The sequence below is a fragment of the Xenopus laevis genome, chromosome 3S (assembly GCF_017654675.1).
Source record: "Xenopus laevis strain J_2021 chromosome 3S, Xenopus_laevis_v10.1, whole genome shotgun sequence".
NCBI classification, from domain to species: domain Eukaryota; kingdom Metazoa; phylum Chordata; class Amphibia; order Anura; family Pipidae; genus Xenopus; species Xenopus laevis.
The window spans coordinates 88,790,555-88,815,995 of NC_054376.1; the positions used below are offsets into that span (position 1 = coordinate 88,790,555).

The following is a 25,441-nucleotide window of genomic DNA, read 5'->3' on the forward strand; positions in this document are numbered from 1 at the left end:
AAACAGGGGATACACAGCAGATAACAGATAAGTGCTGTAATAGAATACAATGGGATTCTACAGAGTGCATCTGGTATCTGATATGTAACCGGTGCTTGAATGGCTGCCCCCATGGCTACACAGCAGTTTGTTTATATAAACTATAGTTGTCTTTATGAAGCAAACAAGCAAATGGGTTGAATTGTGCATAATATAATAATAAGTTAGATTATTTGAGTAAAAAGAAAGATTTCAGTTTTGTGCCCCAGTCCTGTTACTGGCACCAGTACTTATAGCTACTCTCTGGAGGCCTGTGGAGAAAGGGTTTGAGCTTGTAGTTATTGCAGCAAATTCCTGTTAGGCGAAATCTGCTCCAATTCACTGGATTCAGTATTGATCCCAGCAGGGGAGGAACTAGGGGTAGGCAGAAGAAGACTGAGGCATGTGGCTAATGTGCAAAGGTGAGGCCTGTTCCAGTAGTAATCACATGCTGTACGTGATGTCACCACACATGAGTCCACTCATTCACACAGGCACGAGGGAGGGGCATAAGTGGTCGGCTTGTTTGGCCTAGCTTTGGGTCCCAGTTAGGGTTACCACATTTTCTGGGGCCGGAAACAGGCAGGGGAGCAGGGACAGGACTGGTGATGTCGGGGGCAGGACTGATGTCATTATTTTCAATGTCCTGTCTGGATTTCCTACTTTGGAGTCTGGAGTCTGGATAAGCTGGCTATACAAGGGCTGATAGATTCTGCTGACTTGGCATCTCCAGACCTCTGGCACATTTTGTACACTACAGAGCCAAAATACAGCCAATGTGGCACAGAAATAGCAGGTGAATTTAATGTGGACATCTGCCATATTTTATATTTGTTCTACTATTAGCACTATACAAAAAAAACATTATCCCCATAAAGTAAAAAGACATTTTTTTTTTAAAGTTTGTATCTGTCCAACCAACACCTAAACATAAATGATTTCTTGGCAACAAATGTCATACTTTATATGAGAAAGCGCTTCTGTTGTGTAAACGTGTGTCCTATTGACCAATTTCAATATGAATGGCTGCCCTTATGGCTGCACAGAAGCTCTTTTATGTAAACTCCATTCAAACCTCTAAAGCAAACTCACAGTTGTGTATCAGTGAAATGCCTTTCATTTTTGGTATGCATAAAAGGGATCAGATTCTATTTTGTGGAATTTCGAATTACAAAGGAAGACCAGAGGACTAAAAATTGAGTAGCAAAAGATGACACATGACTAATAAGAGACGAGTGAAACTGGTATGTTTTGCTTTGCCAAGAAACCACAGAAAAAATTGTTAAACCACGAAATTCCACCCAAAAGCATTGAAGTCAATGCATGAAAGTCATGCAGGAAACAGATTGCATGGCAAGGTTCTAGCAGATTTGGGAACCTTTTTTTTTTTGCAAATTTTTGCCTGTACAGGACAAACAAGATTGCTCATGCCTATTAGGCAAATGTTACTTGTTATTGCTGTACATCTACGTATGATCTTGCAGTTAAAAAGAATCTGGACTTGTTAACTTGCTGACAAGTTCTGCTTTGTTACCATTTTAGTCAATGAATTTGTTTCCCAAGAATACATATTTGCCAAACAGCTTGCTTCACAGTAAAAAGATTTCATTCTAGCACTTGTTATTGTTTATTATTTCTTTTTGCAAGATTTTGCTAATCCAATTCTGTCGTGCTCACGGTCAAACACAGTGTAAAACTTGGACATAAATATATCTCCCAGAATCCAAAGAGGCCCATCTTTTGTAGAGATATCCATGGCCTGGAATCCGATCAGGCAAAATTCTGCCTTTTGTGACTTTTCCTGCAATAAGTAAAACCTTTTTACAACACAGCTGCACTCTAAAAGCAATTAACTTACAGTAAGAGAGACGCCATGACAGAACAGATTATTGGGATAATAGACACAAAGTTTGCAGAGGAACATAAACCCATAGCAGCCAATCAACAGGAAACATTTACTGGTTACCAGTTTAAAATGAAATATTGTACTGGTTGCTATGGGTTACTGCACCTGGGCAAACTTAGTGCCTTTTATTATACAGTATATGGGGGTTATTGTCTCAATACCAGTGTGATTTCTTCTTGGATGCTTTTTTGAATGGAATACAGTAACTTTGTATTCACTTCATTCATTCAACATGACCTCAATAAATAGGGACTATATTAAAGATACTATTTCCTACTGTTTTAAATAAAGAATTGTCTATGTTTTATAATTTATTTGCACTGCATATGGTAAAGACTGAGATTGAAAGCACAATTACTCAATTTCCTGTTTCCACCGAGCTACTGTTTGAAGTTTGAAGAGAAGTAGGTTGTTAAACTAATTACCAGTCACTGACAAGATGTTACTTATCTCAAAGCTTAAAGGCTGCAGCTGGGGAAGGGAAGGTTTTAAACAGAGAGCTTTTCCGTAGAATGGAATTTTTTGGTTAATAAAAATAGAATGAATGCTACTTTTATAATGAAAATGGGTTGGGGGCCTTCTTATACAAGAAGGATTTGGGGGTTATTATAGATGACAGGCTGTGCAACTCTAATAAGTGTACTAAATCTAATACATTCTGATCTTGTAAAAAAAATGGGGGTTATTGACTCCTTCATTTTGCTTCTTTATAAATCCTTTTTATGCAAAGCATAAAACTGGCCCTTTATTGTGAAGGGATTGAGGTTGTGGAATACCCTTCTGGAAGATGTTGGTGATGCCAAATTCCCTTAATCCTTTAAAAAGAGCCCTCAAGGTCATTTTGGACAGGCAAAGGGTTAAATGTGCACGCACAAGGGCAACCCCCTTAAAGCTACTGCCATAGGCGTTGAACCCTGGCTACAGTTAGTTATTTCATATAATGTAAGTGAATATTTAAATAAACATGTCTGTGTGTGTGTAATATAGTAAACCTGTTTTTTTTGCCTGGAGACCCGGAGTCCCTGTCTTTATGCTTCTGATCCTCTGCTTACCTGCCTAACATAGCTAATTTCCCCCAAAAAGTATGTGTACAATCAGCCAGCTTGTCACAGTGTATAATATAATTATAGATATAGGCACAAAGTTGGCAACTTTTTCCCCCTTTCTTTATGTCATCCTTGAGGATCACATGGAACGGACATCCCTCAGGGCATCAGTCCCAGAGTACTATTATCTATAATTTATTGTTATCATTTTTTTATTGGCTTTAGATTTAAAGAAACAAACCCTTAGTTATAGAAAACCCCTACTGCCCTACCCTACATAGACCCCCTCCCTGCTCCCCCCCAGCCTAGCTGTTACCATCAGTAAATGCCTCTAACTCTTTACCTCTCATTGCAGATTCAGCGCAGTGGAGCTCACGGGCGCCATCTTCTTCTCTTCGGTCTTCTTCGGGAAGTAAGTGCCATATCAGCACACGCGCAATTGGAGGAGTCTTCGGGGTTTTAACAACTGCGCATGTGCAGAAATTAACGGAAAATGCTGAAGTGACGGAAGAAGACGGAAGAAGACCTGAAGATTACCGAAGAGCCGGAAGATGGCGCCTGTGAGCTCCGCTGCACTGAATCTGGAGGTAAAGTAAGAGAGGTAAGTAAAGAGTTGGGGACATTTACCGAAGGTAACAGCTAGGCTGGGGCAGGAGCAGGGAGGGGGTCTATGTAGGGTAGGTTGGTAGAGGTTTTTTATAATTAAGGGTTTGGTTCTCCTTTAAGCCCTGCCATTTCAAAGCAGCAGCCACATACACACGAAAAAGCAATTGCAATAAGCACTCTCACCCGAAAGGAAAGTGCTGAAAAAAAGCAAATCAATATTCATCATTTCAAAAAGTATATTTTTTGAATATTTCTGGAATATAAAATGAAAAGCTTGAATAGATAATCTGCTGGCTTTTCTGCAATTAAAAGATGTCAATAAACTTCACATTCAATTGTTTTTGTGGCTGGCCAGTCTACTAATTAAGAACACTTAATATCACATAAAATTCATATAAATTAAAAATAGTAAAAGAAAACTGCAGAGAAAGGGAACACAACAAGGCGGATCATCTGGAGTACTTGTAGCAGTTAGGGATGGGTGAATTTTACCTGTTTCTCTTCGCCAAAAATTTGCCGCTGGCGAAAGTCTATGGGCGTCAAAAATTTTTTATTTTGACGCACAACGCCATACAAGTCTATGGGCGTCATTTTTTCGGCAAAACAAGGCGAAAAAATTCACCCATCCCTAGTAGCAGTGGTTGATGCCAGTTTGAAAATTCTTCGACATACTGTATAGACTAACACTACAGCCAAAGAAATTTCTTTTTTCTGTACTTTTTATATAGTTTTACATATTGAAACATTCTTTACTATGTATATGAATTGCTGAGAGTATGCAATAAGAGTTTTTAATTAGTACGCTGGCAAGCCACAACATTTTTTTTTATTGAAATAAACTGATTACGGAAAACCCAGACTAATCTTTATTACCATTTTAACAGAACTATATGTGATAGCATTGGTTGCTGCTGATCCTTAGCAACATAGGATTTTGTGTCTCACTGTGTTAATTCTTTTGGGGATACTAAATAGTATTGCCAACCCATTACTTTAGGAATCCAGAAAAATCTCATGTAGCTTCACTTACCCTTATTGTATAATGCTCAGGAGTCAATGTATAGTCCCTCTGTCCAATGGTGAATGTAATCCTTGGAAGGCTGGATACACGACTGCAGTCCAAGATGTACTATAAAATGAAAATGATCTGGATGAAAATGGAAATACTATACAGTAATGAAACAGTAATGAAATAACCTGGATGCTTTGCTAATGGTAACGTATGAGTTTCATGATGGGATTGTAGTGTCCATCAGAATCCAAAAAGATTATAGGCATACAATCAATAATTGTCACGTTTATAAGCCTTGGCCATTAAAGGTGTACTTTCATCCATTTGCTACTGTAACAGATAAAGGAATAAATTAACATAACATACATATTCTTTACCTCGCCAAATAACGTAGGTGTTGCTCCTAGGAACTCCTGTAGTTGTTTGATTTCTGCTTTTGGCCCGGTGATTAGTGATGTGCCTGAGTCGACAATTACTTGACAGCTACTTTGGCAAAACATTGCTTCTCCATTAACTTTAACACTATGAAATATGTGCAAAAACGGAAAATAATATTGATAATAGCAAAACAAATAACCTGTTTAGAATCTTATCTGCAAGTAACAAGCCCATTAAAATCAAGTATACCTCCTCCAATAAAGGGGCTTTCTTTTTGTTCTGTTAATACTGCACTGTTAATATATAATAAAGGAAGCTTTTAAGTTCAACTTACTTATCAAGCCTTATCTGCCAGTAACCCTTTTCTGTAAGAGGAATCCAGTGAATTTGACCTTTATACAGAGAGTGATCTATGCCACCAAATATAAGCTCTCCTCCATATTCAGAATCATAGTCCCTGGAAAAGAATTAAAAAATATGTCAGGAAACATCCCAAAAAGTACTACACCAGTGGTACCTGGTACCTTCAAAATTAGCAAAATGGTCTCCCACATATGCTCTCCCTCATGCTTCAGAAACATGGATCGTTCATGCACATCTGATGGGAATGTCCTAAGGCTGTCTGATTTTGGATCCGTATCTACACACTAATTACAAATGTAACAGGTCTAATGCTAAAAAAAAGACCCAGGTGAGGCCCTGATCCATAATAGAATTCCAGGAGTCAACAAATAAGAAAACTGATAATGCATCTTTTCTCAGCCTCAAAACAAGTTGTAGCAGCAGCATGGAAATCCTCCATTCTAGACTTTCCTGCAGTCAAAACAAGGATGGACAATGTTCTGATACTGGAGAAACTAACTAATCAGAAAAATTACTCACCGAAGTCCTTCAATAAAGTCTGGAACCCTTGGCTGATATAGAGGAACATTACATTAAACTAAGTTCTTATCCCTTTTGCACTCTCACTCTGACTAAGCGGATTACAGGTAACGGAAATAATTGTTTTATTATTTTATTGTTTGTTGTTTATTGTTACTCGCCTAAATAAAGGTGGCCATACACAATAAGATCCGCTCGTTTGGCAAGGTCGACAAACGAGAGGATCTTGACCCGATGTGCCCACTAACGGCTCTGCGATATCGGATGAATGCAAATGTTCGGCCCTGGGGCTGAACGATAATTTACAATTCTACGAATGGGCTCCGACGGGTCGCAGGACCGCATCTACTAGCCGATGCGGTCCTGGATCATACAAAAAAATCAAACTTGACTGATCGTTATCCGGCCGATTTTTGGCCTGATATCGACCGGTTGGACCCGTCGGGAGCCCCCACACATGGTCAGATAAGCTGCCGAATCCGTCTAAAGGACCAATATCGGCAGCTTTAATCTGCCTGTGTATGGCCACCCACCTTTACTCAGGAACTCAAACTATGGTGTAATGTGACTTTACAACTCTGCAGTCTGGCTATTGTCCAGTATCTGCAGCCCCTGAGTAATGCTTATGCAACCAATTATGTTTTATTTTATAATTAAAAATAAAACATTTTTTAAAGCAAAAAATATATATATATATCTGTACAGGGCACGTGGAGAAATAGCCAAAACTGAATTTCAGTAGCCTTTCACTAATGTAGGGGTAAAGGCAGCACCAACCACCCCTTGAGCAATAGCAATAGAGCAAAAAAATGAAATGGTAAATAAAAATGCCACATTATGATCCAATCTAAATGCTGCAAATTATTAGACAGCCCATTAAAATTAAAGGAAACACATCACTTAATTGTATAATTTTCTATTATACATTGGTCACAGCACAATTGATCTACCAATATGGGTCATATATTACACTGATAAAGATGCCAGTAAGCAACCAATAAGTTATTTGCTTTCATTTCAGCCTTAAAATGAACAGAACCAATAGCTACCATAAACCAATCCTAATCTTAGCAATTTTTAAATTGATCTTCATGTTTGTTTTTTAACATTTTTGAATTATTTGCCCTCCTCTTCTGCATCTTTCAACTTTCAGATGGGGGGTCACTGACCCCAGCAGCCACAAAACTATTGTTCTGCGAGGCTACAATTTTATTATTATTGTTACATTTTATTACCTATCTTTTTCTTCAGACCCTCTCCTATTCATATTCCAGTTTCTCATTCAGAGGGCCTGGTTACTGGGGTAAATTATACCCTAGCAACCAGAGAGGTGCTGAAAAATAATGTAGCATTTCCCATGTAAATTGCCTCAGAATATCACTGTCTACAGCTTACCAAAAGTTAAAGTATAAGTGAGTTACCCCTGTAAGTGGCACATGTTGTGAGATACAGAAGGAAGGAGGTCCCAGCCAGGCCCAGACTGGAAATCTGTGGATTGGGGCAAATGCCAGAGGGGCTGCCTGCCATAGTCACTATTAAGTGGGCTGGTGGTAGGGCTTTTTGGGCCTTTGCATACTTGAAATGCCAGGGCCTACTTTAACTCCCAGTCCAAGCCTGTTCCCAGCCCTGTAGATCTTATACATAGTTCTAAACATTATCAAAGATACAAAACTCAGTAAGCTGAAGAATTCACAGTACGACAATGAGAAGTCTAATAACTTTATTCCATAAAGGTTCCAAATCTATCTTAATGCACTGACTGAAATTCTTTCATTTCTGAAATGTAAAGGAAATTATTTGTACCAAAATACCAACCTGTTCAAATGGAAGGAAAATAGTTGTTGCTCTACTAGCTTTTGTTCTACTATCCGGTCAAATACTGGTACAGCATCAGCCACAGCAAGTGAGGGGTATCCTAGGCCCAACACGCCATCAAACTGCGCCAAAACAAATGTTCTGCCAGGCTCTAGGATTGACTCTCCAAAGTCCTGTCCTACTATGGACATGTTACTGATCTGCAGGGAACACATGACAAATACTCACACTTGTTCACCATATCAGACGTCTTCTAGCAATAGTAATGCCTTGGCAACTACTTACTCTCAGTGTGTCTTTGCCAGTTATACCAGCAAGTTGTCCAGTCCCATAGTGAATGGAAAACTGTTTCCCTCCATGTTCATAGGAAGCAGACTCAAACGATTTAAATCTCTCATGTACTTCTGTATATGATAGAGATGAATGGAGAATAGTATATAAATGGAGAAGTGTATATGTCTACCACTCAATTCCAAATAGCATATTTTGCATGTGTTGGTTTGTATGCATATTTGTAATCATTTTACATTTTTGTGTGTAATGAGCCACTGCCAGCTTGGCTATGCATGCTTACAAAAAATGGCTTATACAGGCCCTTCTTTACAAACAGGTTAGGTAGGAATCACTATAAGAAGTAACCAGTAATAAGAACTGTGCATACACACAATACTGGCCTAAATGTGGAAGGCCAAAAGCCAGCACTAGCATGTTTCAATGACAAGAATAGGGGTTGGCTCTGTGCTTCCCCCAGTTCCCCAGCTGTTGAATGCAAACTATATTTATGATAAGAGAGCATGTCTTTGGGTTCTATTGTGACTTGGGTTCTGTAGGCCCTCATCCATGGCACATGGTGTGAAAAAAATATAGCAGTTTGCTCCTGTCTTTGCACCCATCCTGCATCAGTTGCTTCTATTATAATTTCATGTTTCAAAGCAAAATAATATAAATAGAGAGTGACTCTTTATTTTCACTTTATTAACCTCTTCTTGTTCTACAGAACTGCATGAACAAGAGGAAGAATTGTAAGTTTATAGCAACTAGGTAAACGGTGTAAGGTATATTAACAAATTTCAGTACTTACGGCATGCCTCACTCAGGCAATAAGAGGATGGAACCCAGAAATTGGAGGAGCCTGTGTCAAATACCACGCTGAAGTTCTGGGGTGGAGTCCCGACACTGATCTCTCCATAGTACTGAGCCTGCAAAGAAATGGTATTTGCTTATTAAACACACAAAACATGCCTTACACCAGATGGACATTGTTTCACAAGCTTGCACTCAAGTAACATAGTAAGTTAGGTTGAAAAAAGACACAGGTCCATCAAGTGCAAGTCTATATATATAACCTGCCTAACTGCCAGTTGATCCAGAGGCAAAACCCCCATCTGAAGCCTCTCCAATTTGCCTGAGAGGGGGAAAAATTCCTTCCTGACTCCAGGATGGCAATGGGACCAGTCCCTGGATCAACTTGTACTATGAGCTATCTCCCATAACCCTGTATTCCCTCACTTGCTAAACACCATCCAACCCCTTCTTAAAGCTATCTAATGTATCAGCCTGTACAACTGATTCAGGGAGAGAATTCCACATCTTCACAGCTCTCACTGTGAAAAAACCCTGCCGAATATTTAGGCGGAACCTCTTTTCTACTAATCAAAATTACCTACTGGTATATAAAGCATTAGAGAGATTATTATATGATCCCCTTATTTATTTATACATAGTTATCATATCACCCCTTAAACACCTCTTCTCTAGTGTGAACATCCACAACTTGGTCGGTCTTTAATTACAGCTAAGATTTTCCATACCTTTTACCAGCTTAGTTGCTGGCAAATAAGGGGGTCGATCCCAAATTTATTCTTTGGTGCTTTAGACACTTTACACACAAACAACGTTTCAGGACCACGTGCCCCTTCCTCGGTGATCACTAATCATGTTTGATTATGTGTCTGAAGCACAATGGAATACATTTGGGATCACCCCCTTATTTGCCGCATTTAAAGGTATTGGTGTTTCATTTGTTTCTTGATATTCCAGATGGGGCCTTACCAGTGCTCTGCAGAGTGGAAGGCTAACCCCCTCCTCTCGTGAATCAATGCCCCTTTTAATACAGCTCAAGACCTTATTTGCCCTTGATGCTGCTGACAGCCAAGTTTATTATCTACAAAGACTCCAATATCCTTTTCCATTATGGATTTGTTCAGTGCAGTCCCATTAAGGGTATAAGTGGCTTGGGTATTTTTACACCCCAGGTACATGACTTTACATTTATCAACATTTAATATCATCTGCCACTTAGCTGCCCAGATTGTACCATTAACACCCACCCTCTGTACCTGATTCTGTAGCCAGTTTCCTATCCATGTGCAAACGACTTCATTTAGCCCAACAGACCTTAGTTTAGAAAGCAGTCGTTTGTGGGGCACAGTATCAAATGCTTTGGCAAAATCCAAATAGATCATATCTACTGCTCCCTCGCTGTCCATCATCTTACTTACCTCATCATAACCTACTTACCTCTTCATAAAGTATTCCCACTCTATAAACCTATGATTTAGTATAAATGACTGTTGACTGTTGCTTCTAAAGCCACCATCATGCAACTATGTAGAAACTTGCTCAGCCTGCCAGACCACCATCATAGACACCTTTAGGTAGAAGGTACATGCAATTCCATGTCGATTGATGAACCATTAAATAAGAAAATAGGAGTCTTGATTGTCCTGCTTTTCCCATTTGACTGAGCAGCTGTGCTGCAACTTTTCTAGATAAACCAAATCATGTGTTAGGGGGAGCCACACTCAGACCAAAGATCTTTGTATAACAACCAGTGTATGAATAATATCTTTTGGTGTGTGAGTCCCCACTGTAAGGAGTTATCAACAGACTCATCAAAGTAAGTGACATACGGATTGGTTTAGGGTGTTTGTGTTGATTTTTATTCAATGTAAATTGCACTTTGTCATCACTTGAAATAAGCAAAAAATTGTCAATTCTTTTTAGACATTTTATGACAAAGATCAGAGTCATAATGGTTAACATTTAGTTAATAACTGGCACAAAAAATCAATCTGCTAGAAATATAATATACATCAAAAACATATAAATAAATACTTAAAAGAGATTTATTCCAGAATGCTCTTTTATTAAAACTGACGATTAGTGTCACAAAACTTTATATAAAGACAGTAATTTTTAGTGAATTGTGCTGAATCACATGCACAGCAGGTTCATTCAGAGAAATCCCAGAATGGCTCCCTCCCGACATTTACCTGCCCTAGATTTTTGCATAACCCCATTCTCAAATGTCTTTTTACACAAAGAGAGAAAAAAAATCCTGAAATGGAAGCTTAAAAATGCAGCAGGTGTACTTTTATTGTACATTTAATTTAGGGAGCTCAGATATGAAAAACTCTGTGCAAGCCTCTGCACAAAGGAACTTAATTAGATATGCCACGTACTTCCACTAACTTCACTCCTTTGCTCGAATCCTAATGCAATATAAGTTTAACTAGAAGAATGCAAAGAAAATCTTTAATTCACTTAGAGGGGCCTTAATATATCTGCTGTCTCCAATATCACTCCCAGATAAATAACTGCATTATTTGATGGATAAAAATAACATACCACCAGTAAAGGGGCCTTTTCTTAGAACGTTATCATTTACTTTACACATGGAAAACTCTTTTTTTTGCCTAAGAAAAAAAAGCATAATTCTAAGCAACTTTCCAATATATATTTAATAAAAAAATGTCAGTGCCTTTAAAGTTATTTGTAAAAACAATTGCTATTGAAAGCAGCATTTGCTTAACATGTGTCTGTCACTATTTAAACACTGTTGCACTGTTGACTTATGGGGAAATGTTATAAAATTATGCCTCTGCGTGAACAAATTTGCCTTTGTGCGAATTTAATATAGCTTTTGCGAACCCGTAAACTGTTTAGCGACCACTTCCGACGGTGGAAGAAGGTTTTCGAATTTTATAGTTAGCGCCAGTGCGCAGTCAATGTAATAAAACTTCTTACTGAAAATATGTTTGCTCCAAAAGATGACTAAGGAGGGAAAATAAGGTAAGCTTGGTAGTTAGGGTTTCCTTTATCATAATTGCAGGTATAAAAAATGTGTTATAGCTTATTTTTCAGAGAAAATTTAATTTGGTCATCATTTTAATTAACAAGACTTTATATTTGATTTTGAGTATATTGTCAACGTTTTGCCTGATTTATTTTCACATCCTTCATAAAGCCACAAGAGTTCTTTTTTATTAATTACAGTAGCTAGGTGTGATTATTAACTATTATAGTGTGTGCCCAGCCCCATCTTAAATCATTTAGTATGGAGGTATAGTCAACGAATTCATAAGCATAAAATGTAGATACCGTATAGGATCTGCTATCCTGAAACCTGTTATCAAGAAAGCTCTGAATCGCAGGGAGGCCATTTTCCATCGACTCCATTTTAATCAAATTATTAACATTTTTAAAATTATTTATTTTTTCTCTGTAATTATAAAATTGTATCTTGCATTTGATTTCAACTGTATGAATCCATATTGTAGGCAAAACAATAAAATTGGGTTTATTTTATGTTTAACTGATTTTTAGTGGATGGGGATCCAAATGACAGAAAATCCCAGGTCCCAAGCATTCTGGATAACAGGTCCCATACCTGTACATATATATACATATAAATATATATATATTGCACTCACATTCATATAATCAACAAGATATTCCGAAGTAGTTCCAGCTGCTAAGGAATAAGGCAGAGGAAAACACTGAGTGTATTTACGAGCAAAGACATGAGGTTGGTGGTGCAACCAAAATTCACCCAGTTCATCCCTTTGCCAAAGGTGACTCCGTATTGATTTGAATTTCACCAGAGGGACCCTAAACATATGGCAATTGAAAAGATTTAAATCTGGTTAGAAAAGTAAAAATGTTTACAAATTGTACAAATTAGCATTTTGCTTTTTAAACAATAATATCATTATTACTGTACTTGCCTCTGTCTCTGAAAGAAATGCTTACACTAGCTAAAGAACGCAACGGTTTATTTGTATAAAATGTATAGTAGAATTGAACTGCCCACCAGTGTTGACTTATAAGCTATTCAGTATGGTTGAATCTTACTTACCTTTCCAGCGGTGTTGCTAGTTGGATGCATCCCACAAGTACCAACAGTATCTTCATAGCTTTCTGAAGAGCAGATTGAATGAAGATACTGTTCGTGTTGCATTGCCTTTTGTATATTTCATGAGGTCATTATGAACTCAGGTCAGTCAGAGCAGGTCACTGGCCGGACATAGTGGTGACATATTCTGAGAATTGTAGAAACTCGTTATCCAGCAGTTGGAGAAATATTTGTTAGAGGTGTAGAGAGTATTCTCCAAATATTAGCAGTCTCATCTAATCTAATCTAATCTATAGACTGATTATGTAGAAAATTATGAAGCATACTTTCTGATTCTTTCATAAATAAATAGCCTTTCTGTTGGAAGTATAATATTCATTTGGCAACGCCTACTGCTTTTTTAGACCACATCCATGTGAAGAATCAGCAGAGTAGCATTTGCGTATCTAATACTTATGTCTGTGATTGTGTTAATAACAGGTTCAGTATATTATCAGGAAAGATTACCTATATCCAAGCAGTCACCTAATTCTAACCCTTTTTGCTTCCTGGTACATTAGCCCCATTACTCTTAGGGGTAAATTTACTAAAGGGCGAAGTCACTAACGCGGGGGAAAATTCGCCAGTGTGACGTCATTTTGGTACTTCGCCGATTTACTAACGGTCCTGGCATAACTTCCCTAGCGAAGGAGATAGACCTTAGCAGTACTTTGTTCTTTAACGCCTGGCTAATTCGCGCTCTGGCGAATGGATGTAACTACGCGAATTCACTAAGATGCGGATTTTTACTGAACGTTACCTCTTGCACTAGACTTGCCTTCGCCACCTCAGACCAGGCGAAGTGCAATAGAGTAGATAGGACTTCCTAAAAAAATTGTTGAAAATCTAAGTCTTTTCCTTTTTCAGGGTGATAGGGTGATAGGCTGAAAAATAGCGTAATTATTTTGGGGTGTAACCGGCTTCCCCCCTACATTTCCTAACATTTGGCACATAAACTATACACTGGGCTCATGTGTAGGGCAATATAATAACTTTATTTTACTTCATTAAGATTTCCTGGGCTTGTGTAATGTAATGTATTTGCTGGAACATATACGTCCATTGTACTTTAACTTCCCGCCGTATGCAAATTAGCCAACGCTAGCGCAACTTTGCTTCGCTTGGCACAGTAACGCTAGTGCAACTTCGCCAGCATTCGGCACTCTGGATGCAACTTCGGATTTTAGTGAATTAGCGTTGTCCTGGCGAATCTACGCCTTGCGAAGTGTTGCGATGTGAGCGAAGCCGTCACTGGTGAATTTTCAGAGGTTAGCGAATTTGCCCCTTAGTGTGCACTGGATCCTACCCAAGCCCCCCACTTCAGCTACTTCCAGGGTTCTTCATGAAGCCCTGGTGTGGAATTACACCTCTATATATCCTTAGAAAGGCAAAGACATTTACAGAGACGGGCCAGGCCGGCCAGCTTGCCCCCATTTCCCCGTTGTGCATGCATGATTGGTGACATCGCTCATGTGCATTCGCGGTGATGTTGCTTATGTGCATGCACATATCGATTACACGTTTATGCGTATGTTTGATGACTTGTTTGCTTTCCGGTCTTGTTATAGGCAGAAGAGGTAGCTGCCCATTTTGTCTGAGAATAATTGGAGTTTGAAGGAGAAATTATAGTTCCTTCATGTTTGGTCCATGGAAACAACATAATAAGATTCACAATGTACAACCGCCTCCCGTTCCCCTTCGTTGTCAGCATCTTCAAAGCAGCAGTCTGTTAAAGTGAATGAAGTGGGAATAAGCACTACACATACCCATCTGCTGCTAATCAGAAGCAAACACATTCCTTGGCCTTTTGTTTACTTATTACCAGAGCATTAACAGAGGGTCATTATAAAAAGTAGCTTCTTTTACTCACCTGCCTGCCACTAATATCAATATATAAAATTAGCACAGTAATCGCTCTTTCTTCTGTGACATGCCCTTTATACTGTTTACTGGATATAAGCAGGTAACAGCAAATCATCCTGCCAAGGAAGGGGTTAAGTAGCCTCTCCAAACATGAAAATTACTCTTGCCCATGTCCAGGTTCTGTGACAAATTAATATAAAGAGAGAAAGCCCCCTCCCCCAAAGCACCAGCCCATCTTGCATTTGCTAGAGCAGATAATGCCAAAGTATGAGCTTTGCTCTGGGAGATGCTATCATATGATTTCTGGCAGTTTGAGTGCTGCCAAGATAAACTGCCTATCGGGGCATTCTGACCCAGGCATGCCAGATAATCAATAAGCAAATGTGTAATCTTCCAGATAGCAGTAGTAATAGAATAGTTAGAGGTTTACAGTGAAATCAAATATTAAATAGTTTTCACTTTGGAAAAGTTTACCAAGATAATCACTTGCAACCTCTTTCTATTTCCTTCGTTGGGGCGTCAATTCATCAGTACCAAACTGGAGACATGTATAAACGTAAGAGCAGTGGGGAAGTGATCCCTGCAGCACTATCATGGTTTCTTTTCCTGTGGAATCATGTGTATGTATGTATACAACATGTACATTGTTTATATATATACAACTTTTCTACATACACCCAACTGAATGATCTCATGTAAAATTTAAATAGGTGTATTTTGGAATCACATTTCTAGCTCTGCCTAACTGGCCTGTATGTTGCAACTTCAGGTGCATTTAAGTCTTTTCCAATTGCAGGGATTAATGTTTATTCCAGTGTAAGTCTGGAGACTGGGCTGGTACAGTGGGAAACTGGGTGAGGCAGGTGGGCAAAATAGGGTGACTGCCGAAAAATGTAAGTGAGTTGTCTGCTGTCATTCTGCTATTCTTAACCTTTTGCCACTTGCACTGAACATTTACTATGTCTAGGTGAGAAACTTGCATTATGTTCTTCAGCCTGCAGGTGTCACTATTTTAACAAGTTTTGCCCAGAGTCAGAAATCTATTACAGGTATGGAACCTGTTATCCAGAATGCTCGGGACCTGGGGTATTCTGGATAACGGATCTTCATACCTTAAGTCTACTACAAAAACATAAATTAAACCCTGTAGCTTTGTTTTGTTTCCAATAAGGATTAATAATATCTTAGTTTGGATCAAGTACAAGGTACTGTTTTATTATTACAGAGAACAAAAACCTGTATTATGTGATTATAATGGAGTTGGTAGGGGACCTGTTATCCAGAAACCAGTTATCCAGAAAGCCAAGGAAGGCCATCTCCCATAGGGGCAAATTCACTAAGATTCGTAGTTGCGCCAGCGTCTGCTTCGCTGCACTTAGCCAGGCGTATTTTCGCCAGCGCTACGCAAATTCACTAAAATCCGAAGTTGCGCTCAGGGAAAGCGTAAGGTTGCAAAGTTGCACTAGCGTTAATTCGCCAAGCAAAGCAAAGTTACGCTAGCGATGCTTAATTTGCATACGGCGCCAAATTGAAGTTACAATGGAGGTATATGTAGCATCACTACACAAGCCTGGGAAACCATCAAAACAGCAAATTAAATTTTTATTTTGCCCTACACATGTGCCTACTGTATAGTTAAGGTGCCATAAGTTAGGAAATGTAGGGGGGAAGGAGGGTAGCCCCCAAAAAAATTTCAATCTTTTTCAGCCTATCACCCATAAAAAAAGAAAAAACGCCAGCGTTTTTTGGGACTTAGAAACATTTTTAACTTTTGTTGAAGCAATCCCTATCTACTCTATTGCACTTCGCCTGGTCTGAGGTGGCGAAGGAAGTCTGGCGTAAAAGGTAGCGTTCAGAAAAATGCGCGCGTCAGTGAATTTGCGTAGTTACGTCCATTGCGCAAATTCGTCAGGCGTAAGGGTGCGAAGTAACACTAGCGAATTTACGCCAGTGTCCGTTAGTGAATCAGCGAATTAACTAAAATGTGCTGCGCTAGCGAATTAACGCTAGTGTTAGGCGCTTCCTCCTTTAGTGAATTTGCCCCATAGACTCCATTTTATCCAAATAATTCAAATTGTTTAAAACTATATTCTTTATCTCTATAATAATAAAACACTGGGGGTAATTTCTAAAGTTTGCACAGCACATATTCACAAATATATTCACAAATAGTTGTATTGGCCATACTTTTCCTAGGCGCTAAAATATTGCACTGCTGTGCCCATCCTTACGTTTTTTGTCAATTCGGATTGTGCACACGTTTTCGCAAATGAAACGAGTGTTTGCATGAGTGCAGGCACGGTGCAAGGTTGTTGTCTTCGTGAAAATAGCTTCAACAGTAATTTCAATTCGCAAAACTGTTTTGCAAATATTTTCTCTGCCACCAAAGTTGCGGTGTAAATTAAACACAGAGTATGTGCATAAATATTTGCAATTTGCTATTTTGCCATATTTGAAAAAGCTCTTATGGACATTCACAGTGCGGAATAAAAATCACAATTATGTTTGCATGTTAAATACATCACTCTTATCCAGCTTTATAAATATTACCATGCGCAGGGCAAATATATCATTGTGTGAACCAATCTGCCCTGCGCAAAGTTTATAAAATAAGCCCACTACCTTCTTGAACCCAATTCAGATGACACGTAACCTCACCCTAAATTAAGGCCCTGTCTTACATCTGAATTCATAGTTCTTTCTTTCTTGTTCAGTTTTAAAGTTCCCTTTTAGCATTAAGACCTTCATGTCACACTATATGACCTGACTAAATCCAGATCCCTGGACTATTTACAACTCACGCTAATTATCTCTGCCAAAAAGCCTCTTATTTTGATTACGTTTCAGAAACTTTGTATCTTTTTCACAGCATCAGTGCAGGAGATCAAAGAGGGACTTTTCATTAAAGGAAAACTATACCTCCAAGATTAATACTTAAGCAACAGATAGTTTATATCATATTTAGTGGCATAATAAAGAATCTTACCAAACTGGAATATATATTTAAGTAAATATTGGCCTTTTACATCTCTTGCCTTGAACCACCATTTCGTGATGGTCTGTGTGTGGCCTCAGAGATCTCCTGACCAGAAATACTACACCTCTAACTGTAACAGGGAGAAGTGTGGAAGCAAAAGGCAGAACTCTGTCTGTTAATTGGCTCATGTGACCTAACATATAGTTTGTTTGGTTTGTTTGTGAGTACAGTGAATCATACGATCCCAGGGGGCGGCCCTTATTTTTTAAAATGACATTTTTCTATTTATGATTACCCAATAGCACAAACTATTAGAAACATATATTATTATGAAAATGGTTTATTTACACGAAGCAGGGTTTTACACATGAGCTGTTTTATGCAACCTACATTGTTTGGGGGGGTATAGTATTCCTTTAAGAAATCTGGGACTGCAGGCTGAGCTGTCAGAATCGGGACTTACTGCAGAGAGGTATGTAACATACATAGTAACATAGTAAGTTAGGTTGAAAAAAGACATGTCCATCAAGTTCAACCTTTTAACTTTTTTAAGCCTGCCTAACTGCCAATTGATCCAGAGGAAGGCAAAAAATAACCCCATCTGAAACCTCTCCAATTTGCCTCAGAAAAAAATCATTCCTAACTCCAAAATGGCAATCGGACTAGTCCCTGGATCAACTTGGACTATGAGCTATTTCCCATAACCCTGTATTCCCTCACTTGCTAAACACCATCCAACCCCTTCTTAAAGCTATCTAATGTATCAGCCTGTACAACTGATTCAGGGAGACAATTCCACATCTTCACAGCTCTCACTGTAAAAAACCCCTTCCAAATATTTAGGCTGAACCTCTTTTCTTCTAATCGGAATGGGTGACCTTGTGTCAGCTGGAAAGACCTACTGGTGAATAAAGCATTAGAGAGATTATTATATGATCCCCTTATATATTTATACATAGTTATCATATCACCCCTTAAGCGCCTCTTCTCCAGCGTGAACATCTCCAATTTGGCCAGTCTTCTCATAGCTAAGATTTCCTATACCTTTTACCAGCTTAGTTGCCCTTCTCTGTACCCTCTCTAATACAATAGTGTCCTGTTTGAGTGATGGAGACCAAAACTGTAGGATATCTTCTAGATGGGGCCTTACAAGTGATCTATACAGTGGAAGGATTCCTGCTGTGAATCAATGCCCCTTTTAATACAGCTCAAGACCTTATTTGCCCTTGATGCTGCTGACTGGCATTGCTTGCTACAGCCAAGTTTATCATCTATAAGGACTCCAATGTCCTTTTCCATAATGGATTTGTCTAGTGCAGTCCCATTAAGGATATAAGTGGCTTGGATATTTTTACATCCCAGGTGCAGGACTTTACATTTATCAACATTGAATCTCATTTGCCACTTAGCTGCCCAGATTGCCAGTTTGTCAAGATCATGTTGCAAGGATGCCACATACTGGATGGAATTAATTGGGTTGGATAGTTTTGTGTCATCTGCAAACACTGATACATTACTTACAACACCCTCCCCTAAGTCATTAATGAACAAGTTAAATAAAAGTGGACCCAATACTGAGCCCTGAGGGACCCCACTAAGAACCTTACTCCAAGTAGAGAATGTCCCATTAACTACCACCCTCTGTACCCGATCCTGTAGCCAGTTTCCTATCCATGTACACCCATTGTTGATACAGAAATAGCCAACAATACAAACTTTAGATTCTGCCACTTAATGACAAACTCTCTTTATTCAGAACCTTAAATGGTCTGCTGCTCCTTTGCCTTATCAATTGCTCTAGTGTGAAACTTGGGACTTGGAAGTGATGAGTTATGATAGATATTTCAGTCAACCCCAGCCCATGGGAAGACTGTGTGACACAGACACGATAACAGTAGAAACAGATCATGCAATAGCTGTAAGGCTCTGCAGTGTAGGGTGTATAGTAGCAGTTCTCATTGAAATCAGTATTAAAAATCATTTTTAAAAAATACATTTATATGCTTAAAATGGACTCTATGGGAGATGGCCTTTATGTAATTCTGAGCTTTCTGGACAAACACAAAAACAAGAGTCCTCTGCACTCAACCATTAACAATATATTTAAGACATAAAGGGGAAGATTCACTAAAGGGCGAAGTGGCCGTCGCTAGCAAAAATTCACCGCCAATTCACTAACAGGCAAAGAGGACAATTCACTAGTGAATGATACCGTCGCTAGCGTTTGTTCACACCCTATCACCAAGCGACTTTTTTCTCTGGTGAATGGTCGTTACTCCGCAAATTCACTAAGATGTGAATTTTATAGAACGTTATTTGTTTTGCCGGAGTTTACTTTGCCACCTCAGACCAGGCGAACTGATAAAACGATACTACAGCTTCTTCAATCTTATCAGTGACATCATATCCTGTATGCCGGAAATGCATTAAAGTTGTGTGTGTGTGTGTAGATATATATATATATATATATATACTGTGTATATATATATATATATATATATATATATATATATATATATATATATATATATATATATATATATATAGATAGATATATATATATATATATATATATATATATACAGTTATGTAAGAAAAGGCACTAATTTTGCCCAGGACCAGTAACCCATAGCAACCAATCAGCAGGCAGCATTAACCGGTCACCTATTTAAAAGCAAACATCTTATTGGTTGCAATGGATTATTGCTCCTGGGCAAACTTAGTGCATTTTATTACATATGCGGTTTGTGCCTTAAACTACCAAAAAATGTCCATATATTGCAACACATTCAAGCTGGCCAACTATGTCAGTCACCCCAGCCTGGCTAGCCTCCCCACTCTCAACTTCCATCTGATTAACCAAGAATTCTACTGCTTCATTATACATTTAACAAAAGGGTGACTTTGACATCGTTGGCCAGCTTGAATGAGACCAATATGTTTTGCACAGCTTGTATCTTTTGGTTTACAGCCCCATTAACCTAATGTAGCAATACTGTTTAAATTAAAGATTTTCAATAAAGTAAAGAACCCTTCATTAAATCAGTTGAATGAGCTCAGCCGACTTCTTTAAAAGAAAAATGAAATGTTTGTACATAGCTGAATAGCTTTTTTCATTGCTGCTGCATTACAAGATGTGAACATGCCTTTAAAGGAGAACTAAACCCTAGAAATGAATATTGCTAAAAATGTCATATTTATATACTGAACTTATTGCACCTGTGTAAAGTTTTAGCTTCCCAATTGAAACAATGATCCAGGACTTCAAACCTGTCAAAGGGGGTCACCATCTTGGAAAGTGTCTGCAACACTCGTGCTCAGTGGGCTCTGAGCAGCTGTTGAGAAGCTAAGTTTATGGGTTGTGGCAAATTATCAAGCAGAAAATAAGGTTGGCCTGTAATATAAGCTGATGCTACAGGGCTGATTATTAAATTCTGATGCTAGTTGCACTGGTTTCTGTGCTGCAATGTAGTAATTATCTGTATTAATTACTAAACAGCCTTATACAGTGACATTTCTATTCTATGTGTGTATATATATATATATATATATATATATATATATATATATATATATATATATATATATATATATATATGTGTGTGTATATTGTGAGAGGGTCCCTAAGCTCAGTAACAGCAGCACAGAGCATGTGCAGTTGATCAGCAGAAAAGAAGATGGGGAGCTACTGGGGTATCTTTGGAGACACAGATCTTTACTGCTAAAGGGCTGTGGTTCCCTTGGGCTGGTACAGAAACCCAAAACATAATGTTCAACATTTCTAGCTACTTCTTTAGTTAAGGTTTAGTTCTCCTTTAAGAGCACTTCAGCGCATACTTCAGATGTGAGTGAGGCAGTGTGCATTAGTCCGTCTCAGTCTATACAAACCCATTAAGTCACACTGCCATTAATCTGTGGATTTATTTTTAAATCATGACAGGTATTTTAAACAGCATCAGATTACATCTGAAAATGTTGGTGTGTGTGCGTCTGGGTGAAGTTGAAATGTTTAGTTGACAGGATTCCAAGTTTAACAATTCTGCCTTTTTCTAAAGTTCATTATCAAGATGTTCATTCCACCACGGATAACAATGCGCCTAGCAAATTTTTTTTTTCTTCGTTTTTATATGGGCCTTTGCCAGAAACCCTGCTTTGCCGAAGACTACAAACTAGATGTTAATGCAGCCGTGCTGTTAATAGTTTGGTACATCTCAGAGACAGGGGAGCAATTTTCTCAAAAGATACGTCAGTCCTTTCCATCACCAGACGCTCTTTCAGTTATCAGTACCATTTCACAGCCCTTGAGACTAATCGCAGTTGCTATGTAAACAACGTCCTGTAATGGAACGACAGAAATGCCACTCTTCACTTCTCCGATAATACAGCCCCAGAAGAAATGTAAAATCGCCAGAGTATGTTCTCTCTCTCTCTTCGTGTGGCAAACGATGGGGAACACTATTAAGGGAATAATTGCTTTCATCCCATCCAAGACTTGCCAGAACTATCTATTGGGAGAGTTGGAAGAAATGCCTGTTGATAAAATGGTGGACCTGAGCAGCAAGCAGTTGAGAAGATTCCCTCTGAGGGTGTGTGCCTTTAAAGAACTTGTGAAATTGTACCTCAGTGACAATAATTTAAACACTCTGCCTCCTGAGTTGGAACTGCTGCAGAACCTTCAGATCCTAGCCCTGGATTTTAACCATTTTAAAGTCCTGCCACAGGTTGTATGTGCCCTTAAACAACTGTCAATCTTATATCTTGGAAACAACAGGCTGAGGGACCTGCCTCCTGAACTATGCTTTCTCAAGAACCTGCAAACTCTTTGGATTGAGTCAAATTACTTCACACATTTGCCTGTGGTGGTATGTGAACTAACGCTACTGAAGACACTTCATGCTGGATCCAACCCCATCCGCCAGCTACCAACTGAGCTTAAAAATCTGAAAGAATTGCGTAGCATTTGGATGTCTGGAACCCTGCTCACTGACTTCCCACCTGTGCTGTTGGAGATGCCTTTTCTGGATGTTATTGATGTTGACAGAAATGGAATCAGGTTTTTCCCAAACTTAGTCCACATGCAAAGTTTGAAGCTAGTCATTTATGACCACAACCCATGCCGAAATGCACCAAAAGTTGCAAAGGGGGTTCGAAGAGTAGGAAGATGGTCTGAGGAAACCCCAGAACCTATTAAGAGATCTGAGGCAGAAGCAGAACTCGAGAAAACCATGGACAATAAAGAAGCACAGGCTCTGCCTCCAAAGGATACAAGTCAAAGCAATGAAAACCCAACAGAAGCAACTACTGTACCCATCTAAAATGTATGATGCCCGGCTTACTTGTTGCTGAAAAAGGTAGTTTCCATTTGCCAAATTATGTATATGATGTGGACAGTACACTTGGCTAACTATAAATAAACCCAGATATCCAGCTCAGATAAGTTATTAGACATATGAAGTGAAAGTTGTCACTTAGCATACGAAATGTGATGAATGGATCCTGGTGGGTTATTATAACTTTTGGTGCAGTATTACATAGGCCAAGTGATATTTATTCAAGTGCAGTCAGAACAACATTTCCTTTCTAAAGGTTAAAGTGCAGAAACTCAATACCAAAGAACAGTTTAATTTGCCCCCATTTGCTCCAATATAACAAAATTGCAGCATATCATCTTTTGTGCAAGAAGGCAAGTGAAAATACATTATAATTGCACTCTCAGAAATCAAATCTAGCTAAAATATGTCAAACAGGTGCCATCTTTGCATTTATTATAATAGAAAGCAGGACAAATCCAAGGCAGTAGCTATGACTGCAAAGTGCTTTTATTGGGGAAAAGTGCTCCATCTCTGCATGCCCATGCAACCAGTCAGTTCAAATTTTCTAATTGGGCAGTGAATTGAGGGATCTTCTTGAAAGGTAACCAGGTATACGCCATATACTTTTAGACTGTAAGCTTTTTTGGGCAGGGCCCACTTTATCCCTTGTACTGATTATCAGATGTTTTGTGTTAAGCTGTCTACTGTGATTAAATTGGATGGTTGACAAATACCTAGATCTGAAATCATTTTGGTCACATTTACTGTATTACACAAGATCAGTTTGATCACCAATTAATCATCTGGACAACAAAGCCGTCATATTTAGCATTAAATAAAACAGCTATTGGTTAAAATGTAAATATTTGTATGTTTTGAGGTTTTTAATAGGAGCAGGCACAAAAACAGGGTCGAAAGGTAAATTTAAATTCTCTAATTGATTTTTGGTGTCAAAAATCACACATTTTAATCCCCCAATGGAATGTAAAATCAAATGTGAGATTTATTATAGCTCGACCATGGAACCAGTTCTAATTTGAATGTTAAAACCTGCTATGTTAATTTACAAGTCAGTGGCAGAAGTCAGTTGAACAATTTGAATAGATTAATTGCCTTCTTGACATTCTAGGTATTTTTAGGAGGAAAACTCAATTTGTACGATTCCAATTCCATCTGAATACGATTCAATTTTCGGGTCGGGACTATTCAATCGAATATTAGACATTCAAATGTTTTCTTAAATAACCTCCCAGTCGAAATTGTGAGCATACTCAAGTTTATTAAGAGTAAAAAAAAATTTCACATAAATTTGAAATTCGACCTTTGATAAATGTGCCTCCCCATTACAGTACATCCCCAGTTGCTGCAGAGCTAAACTGCCTCTGTAAGCAATCAGGGCTGCTCATAGGGAGTGTAGGGTTTTAACGGGTGAGCAGCTATACACAAGCCTTACATCACTGTATGCAGACCAATAGTTGGCTAGAGTGGTGTGAAGCTTACAGACATTGGCCTTTGTAGTGCTTACTCTGGAACAATGAATTGAACCAATGAATTGAACCATCTGGAAGTCTGATTGACTGTGGGTTTGGCACATAACACTACCTACCTAATATGTAATGCCAACTGTAAAGTTCAGTGGAGGCATTTTCTCATAATTTGTACCTTGGGTCCAGCAAAAACAAACCTTAAGCTTACAGTGTGCAATGACATTCTTGACACGTCTGGGCTTCCTACTTTATGGCAACAGTTTGGGTGAAGACCCTTTTCTGTTTCAGCGCAAGAATGCACAAAGTAATGTCTGTACATGGTACTATGGGTATACTGAAGTGGTAGTGGATGGACATAACTGGCCTGCACAGAGCCCTGACCTCAACCCAAATAAACAATTATGACATGAATTGGAACTTCAGCTTATGTCTGAACCCAACAGGTCTTGTGGCTGAATGGAAGCATATCCCTGCAACAATGCTTCACCATATAGTGGAATGCCTTGCCAGAACAATAGCAGCTGTTACAGCAGAAAAAGACCAAACTTCATAATAATTGCCTTGCTTTGGGAATAAGAAGTTGGAAGTACAGGTGTCCAGATACTTTTGACCCTACAGTATATATCAGCACACTAAAATAAACAAGCATTGGAGCATATTATACTTATCCAAATTCAGGGTCATTGTTCCCAACTGGATTTCACACTGACACCACCAAATGGCACATTAGAAACAGGTGGAATAGCACAACAAATGTACTTTTAAAGGAGTTGTTCAGTATTAAAAATAAAAACTGGGTAAATAGGCTGTGCAAAATAAAAAATGTTTCTAGTATAGTTAGTTAGCCAAAAATGTAATGTATAAAGACTGGAGTGACTGGATGTCTAACATAATAGCCAGAACACTACTTCCCGCTTCTCAGCTCTCCTGGTTTCCACTGATTGGTTACCAGGCAGTAACCAA

The 25,441-nt window shown here is 38.6% G+C and overlaps 2 protein-coding genes across 3 annotated transcripts; one reads left to right on the plus strand and one right to left on the minus strand.

Moving 5' to 3' along the window:
* Positions 1-1,632: 1,632 nt before the first annotated feature.
* LOC108712486 (cathepsin E-A) lies at positions 1,633-13,080 on the minus strand. 2 transcript variants are annotated; one of them, XM_018254687.2, is made up of 9 exons: positions 12,804-12,907; positions 12,379-12,556; positions 8,745-8,862; positions 7,949-8,067; positions 7,664-7,863; positions 5,301-5,423; positions 4,966-5,110; positions 4,607-4,705; positions 1,633-1,819 (listed from the first exon to the last, which is right to left on the minus strand). In XM_018254687.2, the coding sequence occupies exons 1-9, from the start codon at positions 12,857-12,859 to the stop codon at positions 1,649-1,651; spliced, it is 1,209 nt and encodes a 402-aa protein (XP_018110176.1). In that variant the 5' UTR covers positions 12,860-12,907; the 3' UTR covers positions 1,633-1,648. The 2 variants fall into 2 exon arrangements, with proteins under 2 accessions (XP_018110176.1, XP_041444546.1); XM_041588612.1 differs by lacking the exon at positions 12,379-12,556 and having other exon boundaries at positions 12,804-13,080.
* Positions 13,081-22,116: 9,036 nt separating this feature from the next.
* Positions 22,117-23,724, plus strand: lrrc10.S (leucine rich repeat containing 10 S homeolog). The gene is given in 1 exon segment (NM_001094706.1): positions 22,117-23,724. A coding segment is annotated over 1 exon segment (870 nt). The 5' UTR covers positions 22,117-22,124; the 3' UTR covers positions 22,995-23,724.
* Positions 23,725-25,441: the final 1,717 nt, after the last annotated feature.